The following is a 21,792-nucleotide window of genomic DNA, read 5'->3' as shown; positions in this document are numbered from 1 at the left end:
CTTTTCCCCCTTTTAGTGCATTAATTATAACATCCGTTAACTGTTCCCCAGTTTTGAAGAAGAGCTTGGCAAACGAGTCCGAGGGTCTCCTACCCCTTTTCCCCTACCACTAATCTCTCGACAGGGCTTTCAGCCCGCTTTATATTTTGAGTGTACACCTGCCGCACAGACACTATACTTTTACAAAAATCTATCACTTCGGCGGGATTCGAAACTGGATCCTTGAGCATGGTACTTAGCTTCCCTTACCACTACCCCATCTCGGCAGTTCTATTTAGATTATAAAACACATTGAAAAGAATCTTAATATAAAAAAATGTATATGTATTTTTCAAGTTTGGGAAAGGAGAGAGGGAATAATTGTCTAGACATGGTGAAAGGTGTACATGGGGCAATAAAAAGTTGAGAACCACTGCTTTATGGCAAAAATTTCCTCAATAGACCATACCAAGGCAAGTAAATTTCTGTAAAATAAATGCGACATAAAAATACTTGGACTTACGAAGAAGAATATGACGATGATGACTTGTAATCGGAAGAATACTTGCTGGAGGAATAACCAGTGCTGTATTTACTGGAATAATCAGAGCTGTATTTGCTAGAATAGTCAGAACTATATTTGTTGGTGCTGCTACTGTAACCGCCAGTCCTACTGACAGAAGAAGCTCTGTACGTATCTCTCATTGGAGAGTACGTTGATCTGTAAGAAGATGTCTGTCCAGGAATAGGTGTCCCTGTAGGTGTAGGAGCGACAATGGAAGGTGTTTTCACTGGTGGACCCTTTCGATCTGTTGAGAAAAAACGACAATTATTTTTATTCCACAAAAAATTTGGAAACATTCTCTCTTTATAGAAAAATCTTTTTGTCTTACAACTTTGCATTATTTCTAAAATCTAAACTTACCTTCTACTATCACATGACACCAAGTTTCATCTTCCCCGAGGGGATTGGATGCCTTACAACTGTATTTTCCGGAGTCTTCAACAGTGCAACCGACAATTTCGAGAGTGACGACACCATCTGCATGATTGACATTATAGTCATACTTATTCAATTCCTTACCGTCTTTGAACCACTGCACCTGAAACAACAAAAATGATAACAAATAATTAATGCAATCGGCAATGAAAACAGCTAATAGTTTTGATTTGGAATAATTATGCTACAAACCGTCCCCCCCCGTGAAACTGTTTTACTCTCTACTTCACTGATAAGGAAAAAAAAATGCAGTAAAATACTATGTTACAAAGAACTGTTTCGTATTTCTGTGTCAGTACTGTTTTTTGCTCATGTGCATGCAGCAGCGCCCCTGCCCCCCCCCCACTTGACAGCGTAGTAAGTGAATAGCCCGAGACAAGGCCAACACTGCCCGAGAGATAATCATGGAGGTGTGAAATTTATTCTTACCTCCATGGAGATAACGGCCGGTGTACGGCTTTGTGCGTTTAGTGGCGCAGCTGGGAGGGAAGGGCCCCTGGGCATAGAATCCACGGGACATTTTCTTTCCTGTCCTCATTGCATTTTGGCAAAAAGAAGGAAGCTTGAAATCTTCAGTTGTTTGCAGTGCTTTCTGTCTTTGGTAATGTTTCAGTGTATTAAGTACGTATTTTGTGCAAAGAGACTAAAGATATATGATATCTTGCAAAACATTTAGAAGAAGAGAATTTAAGAATTCAATCAATATGAACATCAAGAACTGAACATTTAGATAGTACTGTATGCATACGGGTAGCGTGACAAATATATATTTCATGTACACTAATTTTTTAAAACATTTTGATTACAAAAGTATTTCGTTACTGAGTAATCAATAAATAGTTGCTGATTAATGTTGAAGGTATTCTCTTTTAAATTTAATTTAATAACGGGTGGATGAAATCTTTAAAACAGTGTAGCCAATCTGTTGAATAATGGCATTATTGACCTTATATTACTTAACTGATTCTTTAAAATATATGATCGCATTATAAAGCATTTTTACTAGCTACCAACACAGTAATCAATAACTGTTATTTATATAAAAGGAATGTTTGAAAAAGTGAAAAATCCATGCAATGAGCGTAAGTGTTAGTTCCTTAACGTTCAGGTCCTTCCTTTATATCTGTTGTAATTAGACCAATGTCTTCGTAGTTGAGATCTCAGTAATTAATCGATGTCTAATCCCAGTCACTAGATAGCCATAAAGCTGCTACCACACATCTATTTCTTTCAGATGAACAACTGTTTCAAACTATTTTTCTACTCGCTTCACCATTGAAAGTAAGACGCATGATTTTTTTTCTTCTTTTTGCAAAAAAATTATAAGTTTTCAACAACTAATCAGCTATCACCATCGAATTCTCCATCATCAACCATCATTTGTGAGGGATAACTAGTTTACCATTTACGTGGTAACACCAAAGTGATTCATAGTGACTGGCTGCTTTGTGTCATAAGAAAGTAGAACAATTGCGCAAAGCAGTTATTCTTCCGAAATGTTTTGAATGTGTGGTACGATCCTTAAAATCCTGTTTGTCAGCATTTACTATGACTAATGCTTCACGAAATGACTTTATTCGTCCATTTTATTTCAGGGGTCAATATTTTAAGGAACCGTTAAGAACAAATTTTTAGCATTCATAAAAATCCATACAAGACGATCTCTACAGACCTAGTATTAATCTTGAATTGTGTGCCAGAGTGAATCCATATTCCGTAGCAAGAACAGCAATACGTATAGGCTAATATTTCATAGTGCCCATGTCTTTAGATTGCTAACATATTTTGTCAGCGGCGTCTTAAACACTACGATTTGGCATTGGTCCTCCCCATTCGCCGTCGACGTAGTTTCAACAACGCTGCTTGTCTATGAAAGGCTTACTATCTCTTTCTTTGTTAAAAATTCAGTAAGAACTGTTTGATGTTATGATCTCAGAGATTTTCATCTCAAATAATTTCGGCAGTACAAACCCTGATCAGTACTGACCTGTAGAACAGGTGTCTTATGCTGTCATATCGTAATTAAAAATCGTATTGAACGTCTCTAGTATAAGTTGGGGAGAGTACAAAAGCTTGAATATCAAACACTTGATTGTATGTGAGATTTAAAGGATAAATAATAGTTTATGTTTTTTAAACCTACATAATAAGCCCGCAACAACTAAACGCAATTATTTTAACTTCATATATGCAGCTATTCAAAAAGATAGTGAAATTATTAGCTAATATTTAGGACCAATCGTCATGTTTGATTTATATATCATGAGTCATAATTTGATGAATACCCATCTTCTATTTCATTCTAACACATTGCAGTATGCTATTTCAGTCTGAGTTTGCACTTCCAGAAAGAACGTATTATCCATATTATTTTATTAATGAATATCTTAGTTAAAACATAATAAACTTCAATGGTTTAAAATTTAATAAACCTTCATACAAAAAAGGCTTAGTTAAGTGTATTTTATTAAATATTTGGAATAAGATCTTATCTTGTTTTAGTTCATTCTACTATTTAATTCAAGCTGAAATAAAGTTTAGTTAACTGCCAACCGATATAGAAGAAGGGGAGTAAATTATAAAGAAAAATTTAATTCTAATGACAGAGACTACATTTAAAATAACCGTACCGTGGGAGTGGGTCGTCCTTTCAAGCAGCAAAGGAGTTTGCACACAGATCCAGTTTGCATTATTCGAGGTCGGAGCTGGAATGTGAAACATGGGGCACTATCTGTGGGCTCTTCCCATAATTTAGGCTGTGGCATACGCTTCCTTACGGGTTCATCCAGGCGTACATGCGGGATGTCTCGTGGTATTGCTGTAAAAGAAGAAATATATGATAATTATTGAATCTAACACTGCTGTAATAATAAGAATAAAATCCTCCCTTAGCCGTTACATAACTATAAACACTCAACTTCAGCAGTTCTAAACATTCTCCGTTAGAAGTTTCTTCTATAGTGTTTCAGAAGACTATTATTAACAATTAAAAATTTTAAAATGTATATACTGCATTTCGTCACGTATTTCCCCCCTAATTTTTCAGCTTCAAGCTCTGAAAATTTTTTAAATATTCATGTAATTTTCTCTTTTCTCAGTGCATTCAGAGAATAAACTCCCCTACATTTTAAAATGGATTCGTCCATGTAGTAGCGGCTTTCATTTACTAACAAAGACAAACTTACGCAAACTACCTACGAACGTAACGCCGAACATTTCCCTTCTAACTGTTCAACTTTATGCCAACCTAACACAAGAACCGACTCATCACAGCAAAGCATACACGAACTGCCATTCAATTTATGTTTTCACCGTGTCAGTTCCACTTTCACCTTCTCTCATTATTTATTGGTGATTTGAGGCCTAAGGAGGCGCAGAAACAGCAGTAAGAATGGACGAGATTCAAGCTACAGGGAAATAGAAATGAAGAAATCTTGTTAGATACTGTCATTGTATTATTATGTATTCTTATTAGAATGTAGGTATCGTTCAAAGAAATAGTATTTTAGTTACCTGTAGTTTATAAAACGACTACTTTTTATTATGTTCTTACCGTAACCGCGTAGGAAATTAAATTAATCGCACAATTTTCCTATCTCGATTTTTGGGCTATAAAAATTGAACATACGGGAGGAAATACGGTACATACACGTACATACATCTCTCTATTATCTATCTGCCCACCAGCGGCCGAGCGGTAAAGTCGCTGAACACTGGTAGTTCAGTCCGAGGTTCGAATCCCGCGAACGGGCTGGCTGCATGGGCGTTTTCGTGGTTTTCCCCATGTGTAACGTGTATACGAGCCAGTTTCCCTTAGAAAGTCCTCCACGAAAGGCATCCCTCCCCTTAGGCAGATAGCCCTCGTGTGCTTTGCCATAATTAAATACACCAACACCAACCTATTATCTATCTATTTATCATACATATATGATGTCAATGATACTATGCAGACTGAAGGCGCCAGATTATGAAATAAATGCACAAATGGTATAGATTTAGACAAGCAACAAGTGTAGGAATTCAGGCTAAAAGAACAGACATTTGACGAAGGATTATGCATTAAAGTCAAACGTGCTTTTAATACTCAATACAGTTAAATGCTTTTAAAAAATAAGAATGCATTAAAGATATTCATTTATAATAAAATAATGTGTTCATTTTGACTTCCTTCTTACTAATCTAACTTCACTAATAAATTTGCTTTATTAAAACTTATCCGTAATTATTTTAATGTAAATATACGAGTAGATTATTTGCATACAGTTTAATATTGGTAATAAAATACAACCTATAAAATATATAACAGTTTAAAAAATATTTAAATTGATCAATTCAGATACGGATGTATAATACACGTATTATATATGCATATGAAAATGTCAAATTAATGTCTTTTCATTTAAAATTGTGCATTTAGAGTAAATTTATTAAAAAAATTAATTAAATTACACATACTTTCCTGTTTTTAAGCCTTCCTCACAAGTGTGATCTTTTAAAATTCAAATCAACCAATACTGAAAGCTTTATTAATGTTAATATTTTACCCAGGTTTTTACCTTCTATACAGTGCATAAGGTGAAGTAACAAAAATAAAGTTTTCAAACTGTTTTATACATTTGGTAAAACTTCAATATTTAATTGTAGTTACTTCAAAAATAAAGTTTATTTTACCTTGTACATTGAGGAAAACTGGTTCTTCTCTGAAACCGTAACTGTTTTCCGCTCTTATAATGTATTCTCCTCGATCCTCTGTCTTACATCTATTCAGAACGAAATAATAATCGTCATCTTGGTACCTCTTCATGTACTTAACGCTCTGTTTTAACTCATAGCCATCACGATACCTGGAAAATTGTATGCAATCATGTGTTGTAAGACGGCAAAGCAACAGGAAAGGTATAGGTATAAGCAAAGCGAAACAAATTTCAAACTCAAAATTTTTAAAGAAAAGTACAGTAATACTGTAAATTGCTCTCTTAATTTTTTAATATTATTCGTTAAAATATATTTTTGATAAATGCTTTAATTATAATATGTTAAAATGGAAAAAAGTAAAAATGTATTTTGAATTTGCTTGGACAAATATCTTTATCATTTAATAGATTTGAAACATTTTTATGAAATCATAAAGGAAATAATTTTTGCTTACCATGAAACAGTTGCAGGAAAAGCTGCAATGATACGGCAGTAGAATTTGGCTGCTTGTCCCTCGTAAACAAAAGTGCTCTGAGGACGAATTACGAACCTGGGTGCCGCCTGTCGGCGATCTATTAAAAAAAAAAAAAAAAAAAAAAAGGTGTTTTTAACCCAACAATTATTGAAACTAATTTATTAGTCCAAAGGGGCATTCTCCCTGAAGGACTATTGTTTTCGCTTTGCGATTTTGCGTTGAATCACTATAAATGTCCGTTTCACTTTTCAAACTGTTGCCACCAAACGTTAGAGTCCTGCATTATATTTGAAGAAATTAAATAATGAAAAATCTGCATAAATGTATGTATATTTCTCGCATTGTGAAAAAACATCGGTACATAGAGCCATCAAATTTTGAATGACGTAATCCTCCTACGAATATGGGTACGTGGAAGAACAAATTTGAAATTTGTAATTTATTTTATTATCGATTTCATATTTTGTAAAACTTTAACGAATTTTTTATTAATAAATTCAAGGATTTTAAAGCGAGCTATGGCAACACTCTACGGGGGGAAAAAACCTTTTTATCTCCAGCGCGCGGTACTGTGTATCGGAAATTCTAATGATAGGCTCATTTTAAAATTATTTTGCGACATTGCTATTGAACTGAATTTTATGGTTGTGCAAAGAACATGATATTTAATAAATAAACGTAATACACAAAACGTTAAAAAAACGCCCATTTGGACGTATTTTAAAATCTGAAACCTTTCAGATTTTTTTGGGGGGGCATGCTAGTTTTAAATATATTACACAATCGTATTAAAAATTAATTTGATTATATAGTAATTTAGAAGAAACTGGAGTAAAGAAATCGCAAAGAAAAAACTCTTTGGCTTAAGTGTGTATTTTCCTGGGGAGAGACATTATTATCAGATCTGAGGATATCTGAAATCTGAATTCTGAGCCTACTTCATTACAGATTCGTAATTAAGTTACCCTAGACTGATGAAATAGAATGCCAATTTGCCCCTCTTCTTATATCATTACTTTCGAGGGATTTATATTTATTTTAACTAACATTTTAAATTTTAAGTTCAGACTTTTCTATAAGCCTTTATTCCCCTAATTGTCAGTGCCAGAATAGTTAAATGTTGTAGCGCGCGTGAACGCATGCAAATTTTATATGTTGAAGGAAGTAGTTAAAAGCCGAGTTTCGATAGGAAAAGGAGAGAGTTAGGCTCTAGCTGCCGTCTCTGCCATAGGTACGTTTGCTTATTGCTGCTTCAAGTGGCTTAATTGTATTGCCTTACTGCCACTAGTTTAGAAGAGGTTGAAGTTCGGGATCTCGCTGAGCCCTGTATGTTAGTTTAGCACTTGTTTTACATTTCAACTTTTAATTTTCAATTATTCGACTTTCAGTTACCGCCCAAGTACAGGCGAAGTTTGTTAGCGTCGAGTTGACGCATTGTAAATTTTAAAGAGTTAATAAAGGGTTTGAACTCTTCTTCTGTGTAGTTTCCTGCTACTTCTGTATCCAGACAGAAGTTAACCCACCTGGACCCTACAACTTATAAGATGTATGTATGATAGTATTTACATATTTTATGTTCTGGTATAAAATAGCCTGAAGCAGGGATTCCCAACCTTTTTCTTGCATCGACCCCTTAAAGTTTTCTCTATAATATACAGTATATAACGTAATCATAATGAAAAAAGTTGCATATAAATAACTTAAAGATAATATTTAGATTAAAAATATCAGCAAAAGTTTCGAAAAAAATGGTCTGTTAGACTTATGTTTAATTATTGTTTGTGTTATAAATAGGTTTCAGAAACAAAATTACATATGTTGTGTAATTTGAAGAAAAAGGCTAGAGGGCGCTGTTGCTCGCTTAGTTGTAAGAGAATAAAGTTTGTTCATGTCGAAGGCGGCGGCCTAAGAATACGCTCTGTATATAGTAATTAAAATATTGTTAAAAATGTAAAAGTGTTAAAATTTGTGAACCCACTGAACCACCATTATCTGACTTGGAGGTGCACAAAAAATTATTAAATGGTGCATCGGCGTAAGGAATTAAGGCTTTGTGAAGATTTTAGGTGCTCGATCCAAGTGTTTCGATTTCAATGGATATTTCATATTCAAGGGACAATGGAATTCCAAATAAACGTAGGGAAATCTTAAATTAATTATTTAGTTATTATTTGTAGTACATTACTAAGTATTTATTATTGCTGTCGTGGGTATATTTAAATTAAATAAAATGGAAGAAAAGTTAGATAGATTGAAACGTAAACGTTCCACATTGAGATCGTCTGTTACTAGGTTAATTAAAGTGATTGAAGATAAATTAAAAATTGAAGGGGAGGAAAATTCGATTAAAGAACTACGGGAATTGTTTGAATTATTAACCGAAAAGAAAAATAATTTGAGAACGCTTGATGATGAAATACAAGAGTTAATTGATGTTAACTTAATTGAAGAAGATTGTAGTATAAGCGAAGAATACAATGACAAATGTATAATTGCTTGTAGTCAAATTAAGCAGTTTCTAGGTGCGGTTACCGCAGTACCGCCAGCGAGGAATACCCAAAGTTCTGATTTAAACCAGTCTAGTGGCAATGGAATTTTGCATGTAAGTTCCAGTTCTAGTGGGAGTAGTACGCTGAAATTACCAAAGTTAATGATTGATAAATTTTGGGAAGACCCCAAAAAATGGAATGAATTTTGGAATAGTTTCGAAAATTCGATACATAAAAACAATACATAAAAACGAAACGCTTTCAAAAATACAAAAATTTGTATACTTAAAAACATTCTTAACGGGACAAGCTTCGAATGTTGTGTCAGGCTTTGAGTTAACAGAAAGTAATTATGATAGTTGTGTAGCATTAATAAAGGACAGATATGGTCGAAAAGACCTGATCATTAATTCATTCATGAATAAAATTCTCAATTTAGAAGCCGTTAAAAATTCTGCTAACGTAAAGGCTTTACGTAAATTATATGACGAATTAGAAGTTTCGATTCGTAATTTGGAAACTTTAGAAGTAACTTCTGGCTCATATGGACATTTATTAATTCCAATATTATTAAAATTAATTCCGGACGATTTAGTTTTGGAATTTAATCGGCAAAGAGGATCGAAAGATAAAGTTGAAGTTTCGGAATTAACACAATTTATTAAAACGGAAATAGAATGCAGGGAAGTTTCAAATCTAGTATTAAGCGAAAGGAAAAATCCTGTACCTCCGCGAGTCGATCAGTGAAAATATGAAACTAGAAAATATGTAAAAAATACACCCACGGCTGCATTTCATACTGCAGTTAACCGAAAATGCATCTTTTGTGATAATTTGCACGAGTCATTTAAATGCGAAGTGAATGTTTCTGATAAATTAAAGAAACTAAGATCCGAAAACCGCTGCTTTTCTTGTTTTAAAAAATTCCATACATCAGAAAGGTGCAGAAATAAAACTAAATGTAATAAATGTGGCGGTATGTATCACAATGAATCGATTTGTACTAATAAATCCCTTGTAACAAAAAGTCGGAACAAGGTTATTCCAAAAATGAAACTGAATCTCTGACTTTGAATTCTGAGGAAAGATTAATTCTTGATCAAGGCAGTCACAGATCCTTTATAACGAAAAAATTGGCCGACCATTTAAAACTTACTCCAATCCGTTATGAAAGACTTTCTGTTTATTCATTTGGTGCGACGAAGGCAATGAATCATTCCTATCCGGTCGTTGAAATCGAAATTCAGAATTGGAAACAAAATAATAAAATAAAAATTGAATGTTTGATCTCGGATGTTATTTCCTCGGCGTCCACCAGTGTGCCTAGTAAACAAATTGCAGACTTCATGGAGCATATGGGGTTGCAGATCGCCGATTGCGCAAGAAAAAATAACATAGATGTTGAGATATTACTTGGGGGGATGAATTCTGGAATGTAGTTTATTCTGAAAGAATTAAAATATCTGAAGGATTGTACGCAGTCAGTTCTGTGTTTGGTTGGGTTGCCGCAGGAATCGAGAAAAATAAAACAAACAAAAATTGTTCTGAAAATTTAGCGGTAATGACAAACACTGTTGTGTTGAAAGATTTAAGAGGTTTTTGGGAATTAGAACATATGGGAATTAATGATTCTGATGATTATTCCGATATTGACTGCGAAATAGTAGACCAGTTTGAAAGAAATTTGCAGTTTAAAAACGGAAGATATGAGGCAAATTTAATCTGGAAATACAGTCCGAATAATCTAGGAAATAATTTTGAGGTAGCTAAGAAACGATTCGCAAACCTTCACAATAAACTAAATAAAACTCCGGAGATTTTTCAGGAATATAAAAATATAATTGAGAACCAGATATTAGAAGGAATTGTTGATGAATGTCCGAATAATGATACAAATTTGGGATATTTTATGCCTCACCGAGCAGTGATACGACCTAGTGAAACTACTAAGGTAAGAATTGTGTACGATGCTAGTTCAAGGACAGAGGACACGAATTCGTTAAATGACTGCCTTGAATCGGGACCTAATCTAAATCCAAATATACTAGACATTATGTTAAATTTTCGTAAGTTTAAGATAGCGTTTTGTGGAGACGTTGAAAAAGCCTTTTTGATGATAGGAATTGCTGAAGGTGATAGAAAATTTCTAAAATTTCTTTGGTTTAATGAAAATAATGACTCCTTTAGGATTATGCAAATATGTCGCGTAGCTCTCGGTTTTACTATATCTCCTTTCATTTTGGCCGCCACTATAAAATATCACATTCGAAAATATAAAGATAAAATGCAGGACAGTTTCCAAATGTTAAATTCTTCTGTCTATGTTGACGACCTATATTTTGGAGCAGGAACGGTTGAAGATGCATATCGGTTATTTGTAGATGCGGTTAACATATTTAAGGATGCTGGGATGAATTTCAGAAAATTAAGAACTAATTCTAAAGCATTAAACGATTTATGGGTCTCAGATGGGATTAAGGAATCAGACAACAAATTAACTAGTGAATCGAATTTCTTAGGCATGATTTGGAATTCCATTGAAGACGATATAAAGTTAAATTTAAAAAATTTAATTGGCTTTTCTACTGGAAACGATTTTGCTACAAAAAGGAAACTTTTGCAAAGCATCGCCCAAATATACGATCCATTTGGATTTATTGCACCCTTTGTTATTCGGGCGAAAATTATTATGCAAGAAATCTGGTGTTCCGGTTCTGACTGGGATGAGGTCCTTCCTGCAAAGATTAAGGACAAATTCAACATTTGGCGGGTGGAACTTAATGATTTAACTGAAATATCGATACAGCGAAATTTCTTTGATGACGATCCAATGAATATAAGCCTTCACCTATTTTCGGACGCTAGTCCTAAAGCATATGGGGCCATCGCATATTTCAGATATTGTACGAGTGATTCTAAAATTAAAACTTCCTTTATCATGTCGAAATGCAGAGTTGCACCTTTAAGAGCAATCACGCTTCCTCGTTTAGAGTTAATGGCAGCACTCGTGGCTGCTCGAATGTATAAATATTTGAAAAAATTGTTTGGTGATTTAATTGAGGATGTTTATTTTTGGAGTGATTCCGAAATCGCCATTACTTGGCTTAAAGGTTCGCCAAATAATTGGAAACCATTTATCGCCTATCGTGTTACAGAAATACAGAGTATATGCAACAAAAAATTGTGGAACCACTGCGAAGGAAAACAAAATCCTTCCGATTTACTAACTCGAGGAATTAGTGCTCAGTCACTAATTAAGAATGATCTGTGGTGGCATGGGCCACACTGGTTACGTTTTCCTACTGAAAACTTTCCAAAACAAAAGAAATTAAAACCAAATTCAGAATCGTTGGAGTTAAGAAAAAGTATTATTTTGACTGCACCTGTAATTAACAATGAATCCCCAATTTTGCATATAGAAAAATTCAGTTCTTTAGGAAAATTACTTCGAATTACTGCCTATGTATTTAGATTTATTGGGAGGCTTCGGAAAAGGTCTACAGGGAATGGACCTTTAAGTGCTTTTGAGATTAAAGCAGCTGAACATTATTGGGTAAAAATTACGCAACGAGAATCGTATCAAGCGGAAGTGATTAAGTTATCAAATAAAAAATCAATTCTCGATTCTTCCATCTACTCCCTTAATCCAAGGCTTGATGAGAAGGGAATTCTTCGGTTGAAAGGTCGCATTCAATTTGCAGACTGTCACGAGAATTTAAAACATTCTATTCTATTACCCTCAAAATGCAAGTTTACCGAGTTGATCATCATGGACTCGCATGAAAGGGTATTCCATGCTGGAGTTAATTCGACACTAACTCAGATCAGAGACAAATATTGGATCATTAAGGGAAGACAGCGTGTTAAGACTATCATCAGCAAATGTGTGATATGCAAACGATATAGTGCTCGTCCTGGGGTACAGGATATCGCTCCACTTCCTCCAGACAGAATCCAAGAGGCGCCTCCATTTGCTGTGACCGGGTTGGACTTCGCCGGTCCATTTTTTACGAAAGACAGGCAAGGTAAAGTTTACATGCTGTTATTAACGTGTGCGGTCACTCGTGCCTTACATATAGAGATAGTAACTGATCTCAGCACTGAAAGTTTTTTGCTAGCTTTCCGAAGATTTTTAGCTCGCCGAGGACTGTGTACCACCGTGTACTCCGATAATGCCAAGATTTTAAAAGAGCTGATAAAGAACTAAAACATATTTTTAAAACTTTGAGTGACTCTTCTGTGAAAGAATTATTTTCTGCTAGAGGCATAAATTGGAAATTTATTATTGAGAGGGGTCCATGGTGGGGAGGGTTTTGGGAGCGTATGGTACGAACCATAAAATCCAGCTTGCGAAAAATTATTGGTCGATCATCCCTTACTGTGAAAGAGCTTGAAACAGTGCTCATTGAAATCGAGGCAATGATTAATTGTAGACCAATTACCTACGTGTTTACCGATCCCAATGAACCTTCTCCACTAACACCCTCTCATTCTCTGGTTGGTAGACGATTGCTATCTCTGCCTGCTAATAAAATAACATCAAATAATTTGATTGGATCAAGAAATTCAATTATTAAACGATATAAATACCATCAAGATATTTTAAATCATTTTTGGAAGCGTTGGAGATCAGAGTATCTTTTTAATCTGAGATCTGCCAATATTTGTCCTCCACACTCTAACGCATCTCAGTTTAAAATCAACGATATTGTCTTGATTCATGACGACAAACATCCCAGAAATCTTTGGACAATAGGTAAAATTTTGGAATTAATGCCAGGCAGAGATGGTAAAATAAGATCTTGCATAATTAAAACACCTACTGGTACCTTAAAAGGGCCTATACAATTGTTATATAATATGGAACTTAACTAATGTTTGTATTTTGTATTTTTAGGTTTGATTCTCCTGACCTTGCTGATAGGTATCATTTAATGTTTTGTAAAATTTTATGTGCTTATAATTATGTATGCATGTTTGTTATATTTAACCATTTCTCCAGGATTTATTGTCGAAATATTAATTGAATATTCTAGAATATATTATTGAAAGATGAACTCTCCACCGAGTTCAGGTGGGGAGTATTGTGTAATTTGAAGAAAAAGGCTAGAGGGCGCTGTTGCTCGCTTAGTTGTAAGAGAATAAAGTTTGTTCATGTCGAAGGCGGCGGCCTAAGAATACGCTCTGTATATAGTAATTAAAATATTGTTAAAAATGTAAAAGTGTTAAAATTTGTGAACCCACTGAACCACCATTATCTGACTTGGAGATGCACAAAATATTATTAGAACATATTCTTATTACATAAAAGTTCGATTTTAATTTACGTGATGGTTGCGTTTGATACATTGACACATTTAAAAATATTTAGCTTAAAATCGCTTAATTTAATTTTTTAATCACCTCTTTCAAAAATATTAAACCTGCTTCTTGTTTTTAATTTCAGTTTTGCGTACTTCGTGTTATTTTGATTGTTATCTTGTGTTCCTATATATTATTTTCTTTTATTTTCTTATATTGCTCTTACTGTATAAAAAATTCCTATGTTTAAAAAATATTACTGATTTTTAAAATATATTAAATAGTTTCAATATATTTTTCCTTTCATATTTACTTTATATGATTTCTTTCCTTGCTGTGTAATAGAGTTTTTTTTCTATAAACAATTATCAGTTTTACTGATAAATTATTTTTGTAATCGGTGGGATCTTGATAATGCCAGTCAACTGCCGTTGCATATTCAGTTATCGATACTTGATCCCCACTAGCCCCGTCTACAATTTCATCAATCCTCAAAAATGACCTTCTGAGGATTAATAAAATGCTTGATAACTGATACCTTCCTTGTTGGGAACATTTGGCCTAAAGCATTATGTGAATATGGCACAAAAAGTTAAGTGAATATGACACAAACTTAAGTGAATATGATACAAAAAATTAATAAACAAAAGCTTGACTTCATAACTGTTTTTCGGATTTGCTTAACGGCTTTAATAAATACCGTTATCGTAAAGAAATTAAAAAATAAAACTTGAAATTAATATAACTTCAAGTTATACTTCTTTTTCTAAACAACTTCTCAGGCAGCTATGGCTGGGCTGCTTGAGAAGTTTGGTACAGTACTGCTTATGTGCCATATACGCTTATGTGCTTATGTTACCGCTTACTGTGATCACAGTTCAAATCTTATCATTTGAATATTGTTATCTAATTGCCGTTTGCACGTTTCTATTCGAAAACATAGAAAATACATGGCTTATCGTGACCCAAAATTCCGCTACTAATATGATCAAAATGTTATTGGACACATTTTTTTAACTGAAGTTGAATCGACGAATAAATTCAAAATTGATAATAAAAACTGCCAAATTAGGAATCAAGTTAATAAACAGCTTGGTTTCGATTTTGGTCAACCGTTTCAAAGTAGAAAAAATAATAATCTAGTTTGACATAGATTTATCAATAACTCTATCAATTTCGACAGTAATGCTCTTCACACACGATGCTCTTTTTCAGGAGTAAAAACAAATTCACAAATTCTACAAACATTTTTACGCTTGCAATATTTTTTTTTCTGAACACAGCTACGCAAAACTAAGGTTGCTTTTTTTGCCTGGTTTTAAATTCTACATTGGCAAGTTCGCTTCCAATGAAAGATGCTCTCTGATTATTAAGATTACGGGTGTAGTATCGATCACAGAAGCGTTATATAATATACATATACGGAAACGTTATGAATAATTCATAAATCAACATATGCATTATAAGCAATTCACAAACAAACTTTTGTATTTTCATAATTAAAATGCTGTGTAAGTTCCTATTTATATGATTCTGGTTATATTTATATGAAATTATTTAGTCCATTGTTATTTTGAAGGATATTGTTTCTCATAATTTAATGGTGCTCTTCGACTATGTTATCAATATAGCCGTAGACAAACGTGATCACAATTAAGCGGTGTTTACTATAACATGTAAATTTATTTGTTCTTTGGATAGTTTTGCAAAATGTTTACTGGATTTAAAGTTATGGAATATATAAAAAAAGTACTAGTTTCATAGCAAGCATTATTTGTTTATTTCATTCCTGATTTTTTAAAAAATTTCTTACTAATCTACATTATAATTGGTGATTTTCATCTTAAAAACAGATAACCTTTGAATATACATTTTGCAGTTTGTAGTTAATGTCTAGAAAAAGTGGAATTTCCTACATGCATAGCTATTAATTTCGACTTGATATTGTTGTAAGAAATTCAAAACAACCCTCTCTTAGATACTCGACGTAATAATGGTCAACATGTATATGTAGTTAGGAGGTCTTGGGTTTTAATCTTGGCAAATGGCAGGGCAAGCGTCCAATTTGGAGAAAACTGTTTGATTTTACAATGGTGCTTGGACCAAATGTGACGTAAAATAACTCGTCACAGTCTTGATGTGGCCGACTAGATTAACCTTTCCTCTTCAGCCGCCTTATAAGTGTAAGAATGAAAAAAAATAAAGCCATTCTACCTAGATCAAATGGAAGATCTCGAGTTGCAATTCTTGATGAAGGTTGGTTAGTTTTCCAAGATTCCTAAAAAATTTCTAATGACTCTTACGCTTTAATGATAACGAAGTCTAAGTATCACAAATAATTATTTCAAGAGAAAAATAATAAAATATTATTGAATAATGCATAAAAATATAACTTACCGAAGTAAAATTCTCTGATTTTATAGCGTTCTTCTTGCAGCTTTCGTAAACAACTGTAGTTGGAGATGTGACCCAAAGGAATGACACAAGAGAACCAATAATCTCCCTTAAAGGAAGATTTAGATGTTTATTACATTGAAATTCACTTTCAAATAATATGACTGTACAGAACAAAAAGCAACATCATTTGTATTAGGCTTCAGAAAAATGACTCTTCGTTAAATTTTGTTTGGTATGAAAAAATTTTCAGTTTAGTTGAAACACAGCTAATACGATGATATAATGAAATAAAATTGTATTTTGAAAAGCAAACGTATTTTTTAAAATTTGAAGGAGTAATGCAACTTACATATCTTGCACGAATGCGGTCCCTGAATTTGATGTACCTGTTCCTTTCGATGGGTGTTGTAGGTGCCTCGATTTCTCCCTAAGCAAGAGCAAAAAGTAATTAATAATGAACACGAAACTAGAGATAAATTAAATTTTTTAATGGAAAGAAAAAAAGACTGAAAATAAAAGAAACTTGCCTTCAGCCAGGCATGTTCAAGACACTCATGCGCTGTCATACGCTTGCTAAAAAATAAAGAGAATACATAATTAGTTTCTCCAATAAATAAAAATAATAGATGATTCTAAAATAAATAATGGGTCAAGATGAGTTTATTTCAAAATGAACTTTATAATAGAGACACGATGGAAATTTTAAAATTCGTAGTTTGCCTTGCGGAAGACAAGACTTTATATCGAATATTTAATGAAGAATGGACAAGAAGTTAAATTAAGAGGTAAATATAGTCTATAACTTTGCCCATTGCTTAAAAATAATTATTTTTGTTCACTTCTGTAAACAAAATTCTGAATCTTTCACATTTTAGGATCTGAAATGATAAAAAACAATGCACGAGTCTAGATGTAGTATTTCAATGGATCAAAGCTCGGATGATGAAAATAAGCATTTCGAAAAGGAGGATGCTCAAAATTATTACTGTTCTACACGAAACTGAATTATTGAAATTAAAAAATTAAACAAAGTATTGCATTTGTAAATGAAAATTTAATCTACTGTTTAATCTACTTACTGAAAGTAAGTTTAAACTATACTTTCACTTGTAATTAAACTATCTACTGTTGTTCTTTTTTGCATTCGTTATTTTTCTTTAAAAAATAAATTATATGCAATAGAATGATTCTAAAATACTTTCATATATTAATCAGAATTGGGGAAGAGTTAAGAAATATTAATTGCTTTAAGTAGGTATTAATTTGGTAAAAAATGTAATTTATTGCGCGTTGAGAAATACTAACACAGAAAGTACAAAATCTAAAATGATTACATATTTTGTTAGTGAAACCATCCAGATATACAAAGTGGTTCAATTTACTTTAAAATTCGAAAATCTTTCGTGGTTTAGCTTAATTCTGCAGCCGAAACACCTTCTCACAAATTTTCATTCATCATTTAAATAACATTAAAATATTTTAATTAGTTTGAACTACAGATATTTTTATCCATAATTTCAATCATATTCAGGGAAAGCGTATTGTTATTAAGAAAAATATTTGTTACAAATTTACATAATGGGCAAAGTTATAGACTCAAGACTGTTATTTGAAATTTGAAGTATTTCTCATATTTATCTAATTTGCATTATCTATCTTCATTAATGTTTTTTACTTCCTTGTACGAAGTAAAAAGGAAGTATTGTAATCGCGAAAAGTTTCAGGCAGCATATTTCAACGAAAATATCCATTTTGACCGCTATCGAATGCAATTGAACGATGTTTTTGCGTGATATCTGTACGTAAGGACAGAATAAAATACTCTTTTTCTTCAAAAAAATTATAAAATTGCTTTAAAATTAATTCTGAAGAGAACTTTTCGTGGCGTCTGTACGAACGTATGTACGTACGTGCGTGCGTACGTACGTATCTCGCATAACTCAAAATCGAGTAGCTTCAGAACGTTGAAATTTTGTATATAGGACTGCTATAACATGTAGATGTGCACCTCGTATTTTGGTTGCAATCGGCCGCACCCAAACGTATATAAATATATTTATATATATATCCACTCTGTTAACCGGCTCAGTGATCTCAGTTTCTTTACTCTTATATGTTGGTAAATTGTACATTTTTTGCTTTAAAAATGATTGAATTATGTTGTTTTTATCTTCCGGTTAAGAATTTTATGCCTTTAGTAAATCTGTGTGCAATATTTTTAGAATTATCAGCAATTTTAAAGTTGTTTAATTGCCGCTAAGCCTTTTTTAATGGCGGCCATTGATGTTTACATTTGAAACAGGAGACTAGTAGATTTGTTGCCAATCTAGAGAAACTTAGCTTCCCAACAACAAAGATAACGCTTTCATTTATTATGTAAATCATGCTTAATGCTTTCTGGAATTTTTTCGAGGAAATAAGCGTTTAAGATTTACTTCGTGATTTTTAATATAGATATTTTGAGTTTTTATGTATTTTTGCCTTCTCGCGAAGTGAGAACTGAATTAATTAAATGAGAAATACTCAATCGTCTGTGAAAAACTGTTTCTTTTTTGTTTTGTTTGCTTAATTTCCTTTATACATCATTCTAGCTTTATTATAGTATTTGAATAGAACATGTGGCAACGATTAGATAATTCTATTCTTTAAATGATATAAATTTTGTGCATTATGAGTTATAATATGAACGAAATATACAAGTTAACTGTTATATATTAACTTGGTTTCCGTTATAAAATTATTATATAAGTTAACTGTTATATAATTATTAATACTGTTAAGTGAATCTAGCGCCAGAGTGTCGCTATGGTAAACAAATACTAGAGTGAATTTTAAAGAATGCATTTATTCTATTGTGGTTTATGCGCTGTCCGCGAAGTAGATTTAATTCAATTCAATAAGTTTAAATGAAATGCAAGAAAAAATGCGTATAATTTAATATTCCAATACAAGGAAGTCATGTGGTGTACACATCAGATTTTTAAATTCTGTTTCAATGGAACCCATTTTTAAAATTTCAAACTATATGAGTACCGACGTAAGATTGGATTATGACTTTCTATGAAGTCCTTCAATATTTAAATTCAAAAGAAAATGGCAATTTCAAATTTCGGATTGCTGTTCTGTTTTAATTCCATTAGAAACTGCGCAGCATTTTAAAAAAATACTTCATTTATAAACAAAACTATTAATAAATTGTTTCATATTTTTTCTTCTTTTTTTAAAGACCGAAATTTTATTATTAGAAGTAAATAACGAATAACTTTAACTTTTACTTTACGAATAACTTTAACTTTTAAACTTTTCACGCTATTATAATTTTCCAAATTTTGAAGCCAGAATTTTGCCCTTAAAATTAAAAGTACCTTTTTTAAAATACTAATAGAAACTAAATATATTAGAATCCTATTTATCCGAATGAATCGGAGCTAAGCTACTTCGGATAACCCGTTATTTTATATTTTATTAAATTTATTAATATATTTTATATGTTCTATTTTATAAAACATAGAAATAGCTCATTTTTGAAAACTTCATTTTGATTGGGGGTGGTTTGATTGGATGATGGATCCGCACGGAATAGCCAAATTCATCTGAGATGTGCTGCAAGAAATTTTGTATATAATTGCCTAAAATGTTTTATCCTTCCGTTTCTGATAGCTTAAGGAAAAGTATCAAGTAAAAGCAAATTTTAATTTGCATTGTTTTCTAATGAGGATAGGTATTTAGGCGCTAAAACATTAAATTACTACAGTTTGGATATGTTAGTATGGGAACTTCAAGGACATTTCTTCGCCCCAGACCATTACTCATAACCATATAGCAACCACTGTTGCAGAAAAAAAAAAGGTCGAATCTTCTAATTTGCTAAAGTCTTCTAATTCCCTCTATGCGGGGATGACGACAAACATTACGATTGTAAATACGGAGACGGTTGCTATGATCTAGTGCTTATTTCAAAGTTACAGACTATACTTTTCCACACACGTATTTAAGTTGTAAATTTGTAAACTATTTTTGAAGAATGCGAAAATATGTAAATTTTCCTTAAAAATTTGAAAATGTTTGATCTTCGGCTTTACCGAGTCAATACTAGTTTACATAAGATTTTTGGTTATGTAAGCTATATTTTAAAGTTAAGGTTAAGCAATATTTTGATGAAGCAGGATTTTAATGTATTTACATTTATGCATATACACTTAATACTATAGGATGTTATCTCGATTTAAAAATTTTGTAATAATACTAACTCTTTGCTCCTTTGCAATAATCTGCGTATGAAATCCTTTCCTTGGTCAGAAATGTTAGCAAAGGCATCTTCATCGAAATCCCAGTCACATGCTCGTACGTTCTTTAGCGTTTCAATGTCGTTTACTCCGGCGAAAGGAGACAAACCGCTCAGTCTGTAAAGGAAAAAAGAATTTAATAATGCAACTACTATTCACTTACTGCAATGCGAAAATTCAAGAAGTGACGCCACGAAGATGATTCTTAACAAAATGACGACTGCGATGTGTGCTTTAAAATGCCTATTTTATTTATTTTTTTAACTCTATATAATAATATAAATGCGAGAAAAACATATAGAAAATATAGGAATCAAAATATTCAGATTTCATTCTTTCTTTAAGTGAGTTTTACTGTTGTTAATAATAATTAATCTTTAATAAAATTAAAAAATCATAAAACAAAATTTCAAATTTAAATTTCTGCAGAAATGCAAGATTTTGAAGCTTTGATGGAATTTCATAGCTTATAGAAAGATTATAAAATGTTTTAAATATTTGACTTGAATGAATTTCTATTTTATGTTTACATTTTCTACCGTAAATCGATCTTTTATACAGGCGTACGAAATGTGTGGCCACAGGTTTCATTTTATGAAATATTTATTAAATTTGTACACTTGGGGTTTCAAAAGCTTCTCAAATAAGCTAAAACATTTTATGAAAAAACAGTTACAATATATAAATATAATATATAAAAATCTAACTTTTAGTGTGGTTTCCGTAAAAATTGTAATTGGTAGAAGATTTAACATGCTTTTTTCAACAGCAAAGAGAAGTTAGCTACACAACGTGGAACCTCCTTGAAATTTTACATGCAAAATTCGCCAAAATATGCACATTTAATAGTTCTACGAGATCAACTACAAATTTAATAACGGTTGTTATTTGTCTGTGTACAGAATCATTAAATAGCTGACGAGAAAATTTCGCTTTGTATTTCATACTTAAAATATGGTACAGAATTCTCGAATATTGCTCGGTAATAGGCACTGAAAGTCATGTTATATAAGTAAATTTGTTCAAGGATATCTCTGCGAAATCTGAATGTAAAAGTATAGAACCTTTTGTATTCAACTTATTAAAAAGTATGGTAAATATATTAATGGCCAGAATTTTTGACATACAAATGTGTTGTAAATTAAACTTTCTGCTTATAGAACTCTCTGA

General features: G+C 32.3%; 1 protein-coding gene across 8 annotated transcripts in view; it reads right to left on the bottom strand.

Annotated features, from left to right (window-relative positions):
• The window catches only part of LOC118198052 (twitchin-like), a 480,648-nt gene that overhangs the window by 17,957 nt on the left and 440,899 nt on the right, over window positions 1-21,792 (bottom strand). For all 8 annotated transcript variants that reach the window (XM_085825414.1, XM_085825418.1, XM_085825417.1 and 5 more), the window contains 9 exons: window positions 20,587-20,739; window positions 16,860-16,909; window positions 16,686-16,759; window positions 16,337-16,442; window positions 6,129-6,246; window positions 5,651-5,823; window positions 3,610-3,797; window positions 905-1,082; window positions 503-788 (listed from right to left, as the gene is read on the bottom strand). In XM_085825414.1, coding sequence (XP_085681540.1) covers window positions 503-788; window positions 905-1,082; window positions 3,610-3,797; window positions 5,651-5,823; window positions 6,129-6,246; window positions 16,337-16,442; window positions 16,686-16,759; window positions 16,860-16,909; window positions 20,587-20,739 — 1,326 coding nt within the window. The remainder of the gene's footprint in view (window positions 1-502; window positions 789-904; window positions 1,083-3,609; window positions 3,798-5,650; window positions 5,824-6,128; window positions 6,247-16,336; window positions 16,443-16,685; window positions 16,760-16,859; window positions 16,910-20,586; window positions 20,740-21,792) is intronic.

The sequence above is a fragment of the Stegodyphus dumicola genome, chromosome 10, assembly GCF_044657685.1.
Source record: "Stegodyphus dumicola isolate Sdum_Otavi_A_Nest chromosome 10, ASM4465768v1".
Taxonomy (NCBI): Eukaryota; Metazoa; Arthropoda; class Arachnida; order Araneae; family Eresidae; genus Stegodyphus; species Stegodyphus dumicola.
This window is presented reverse-complemented; position numbering and strand designations above follow the sequence as displayed.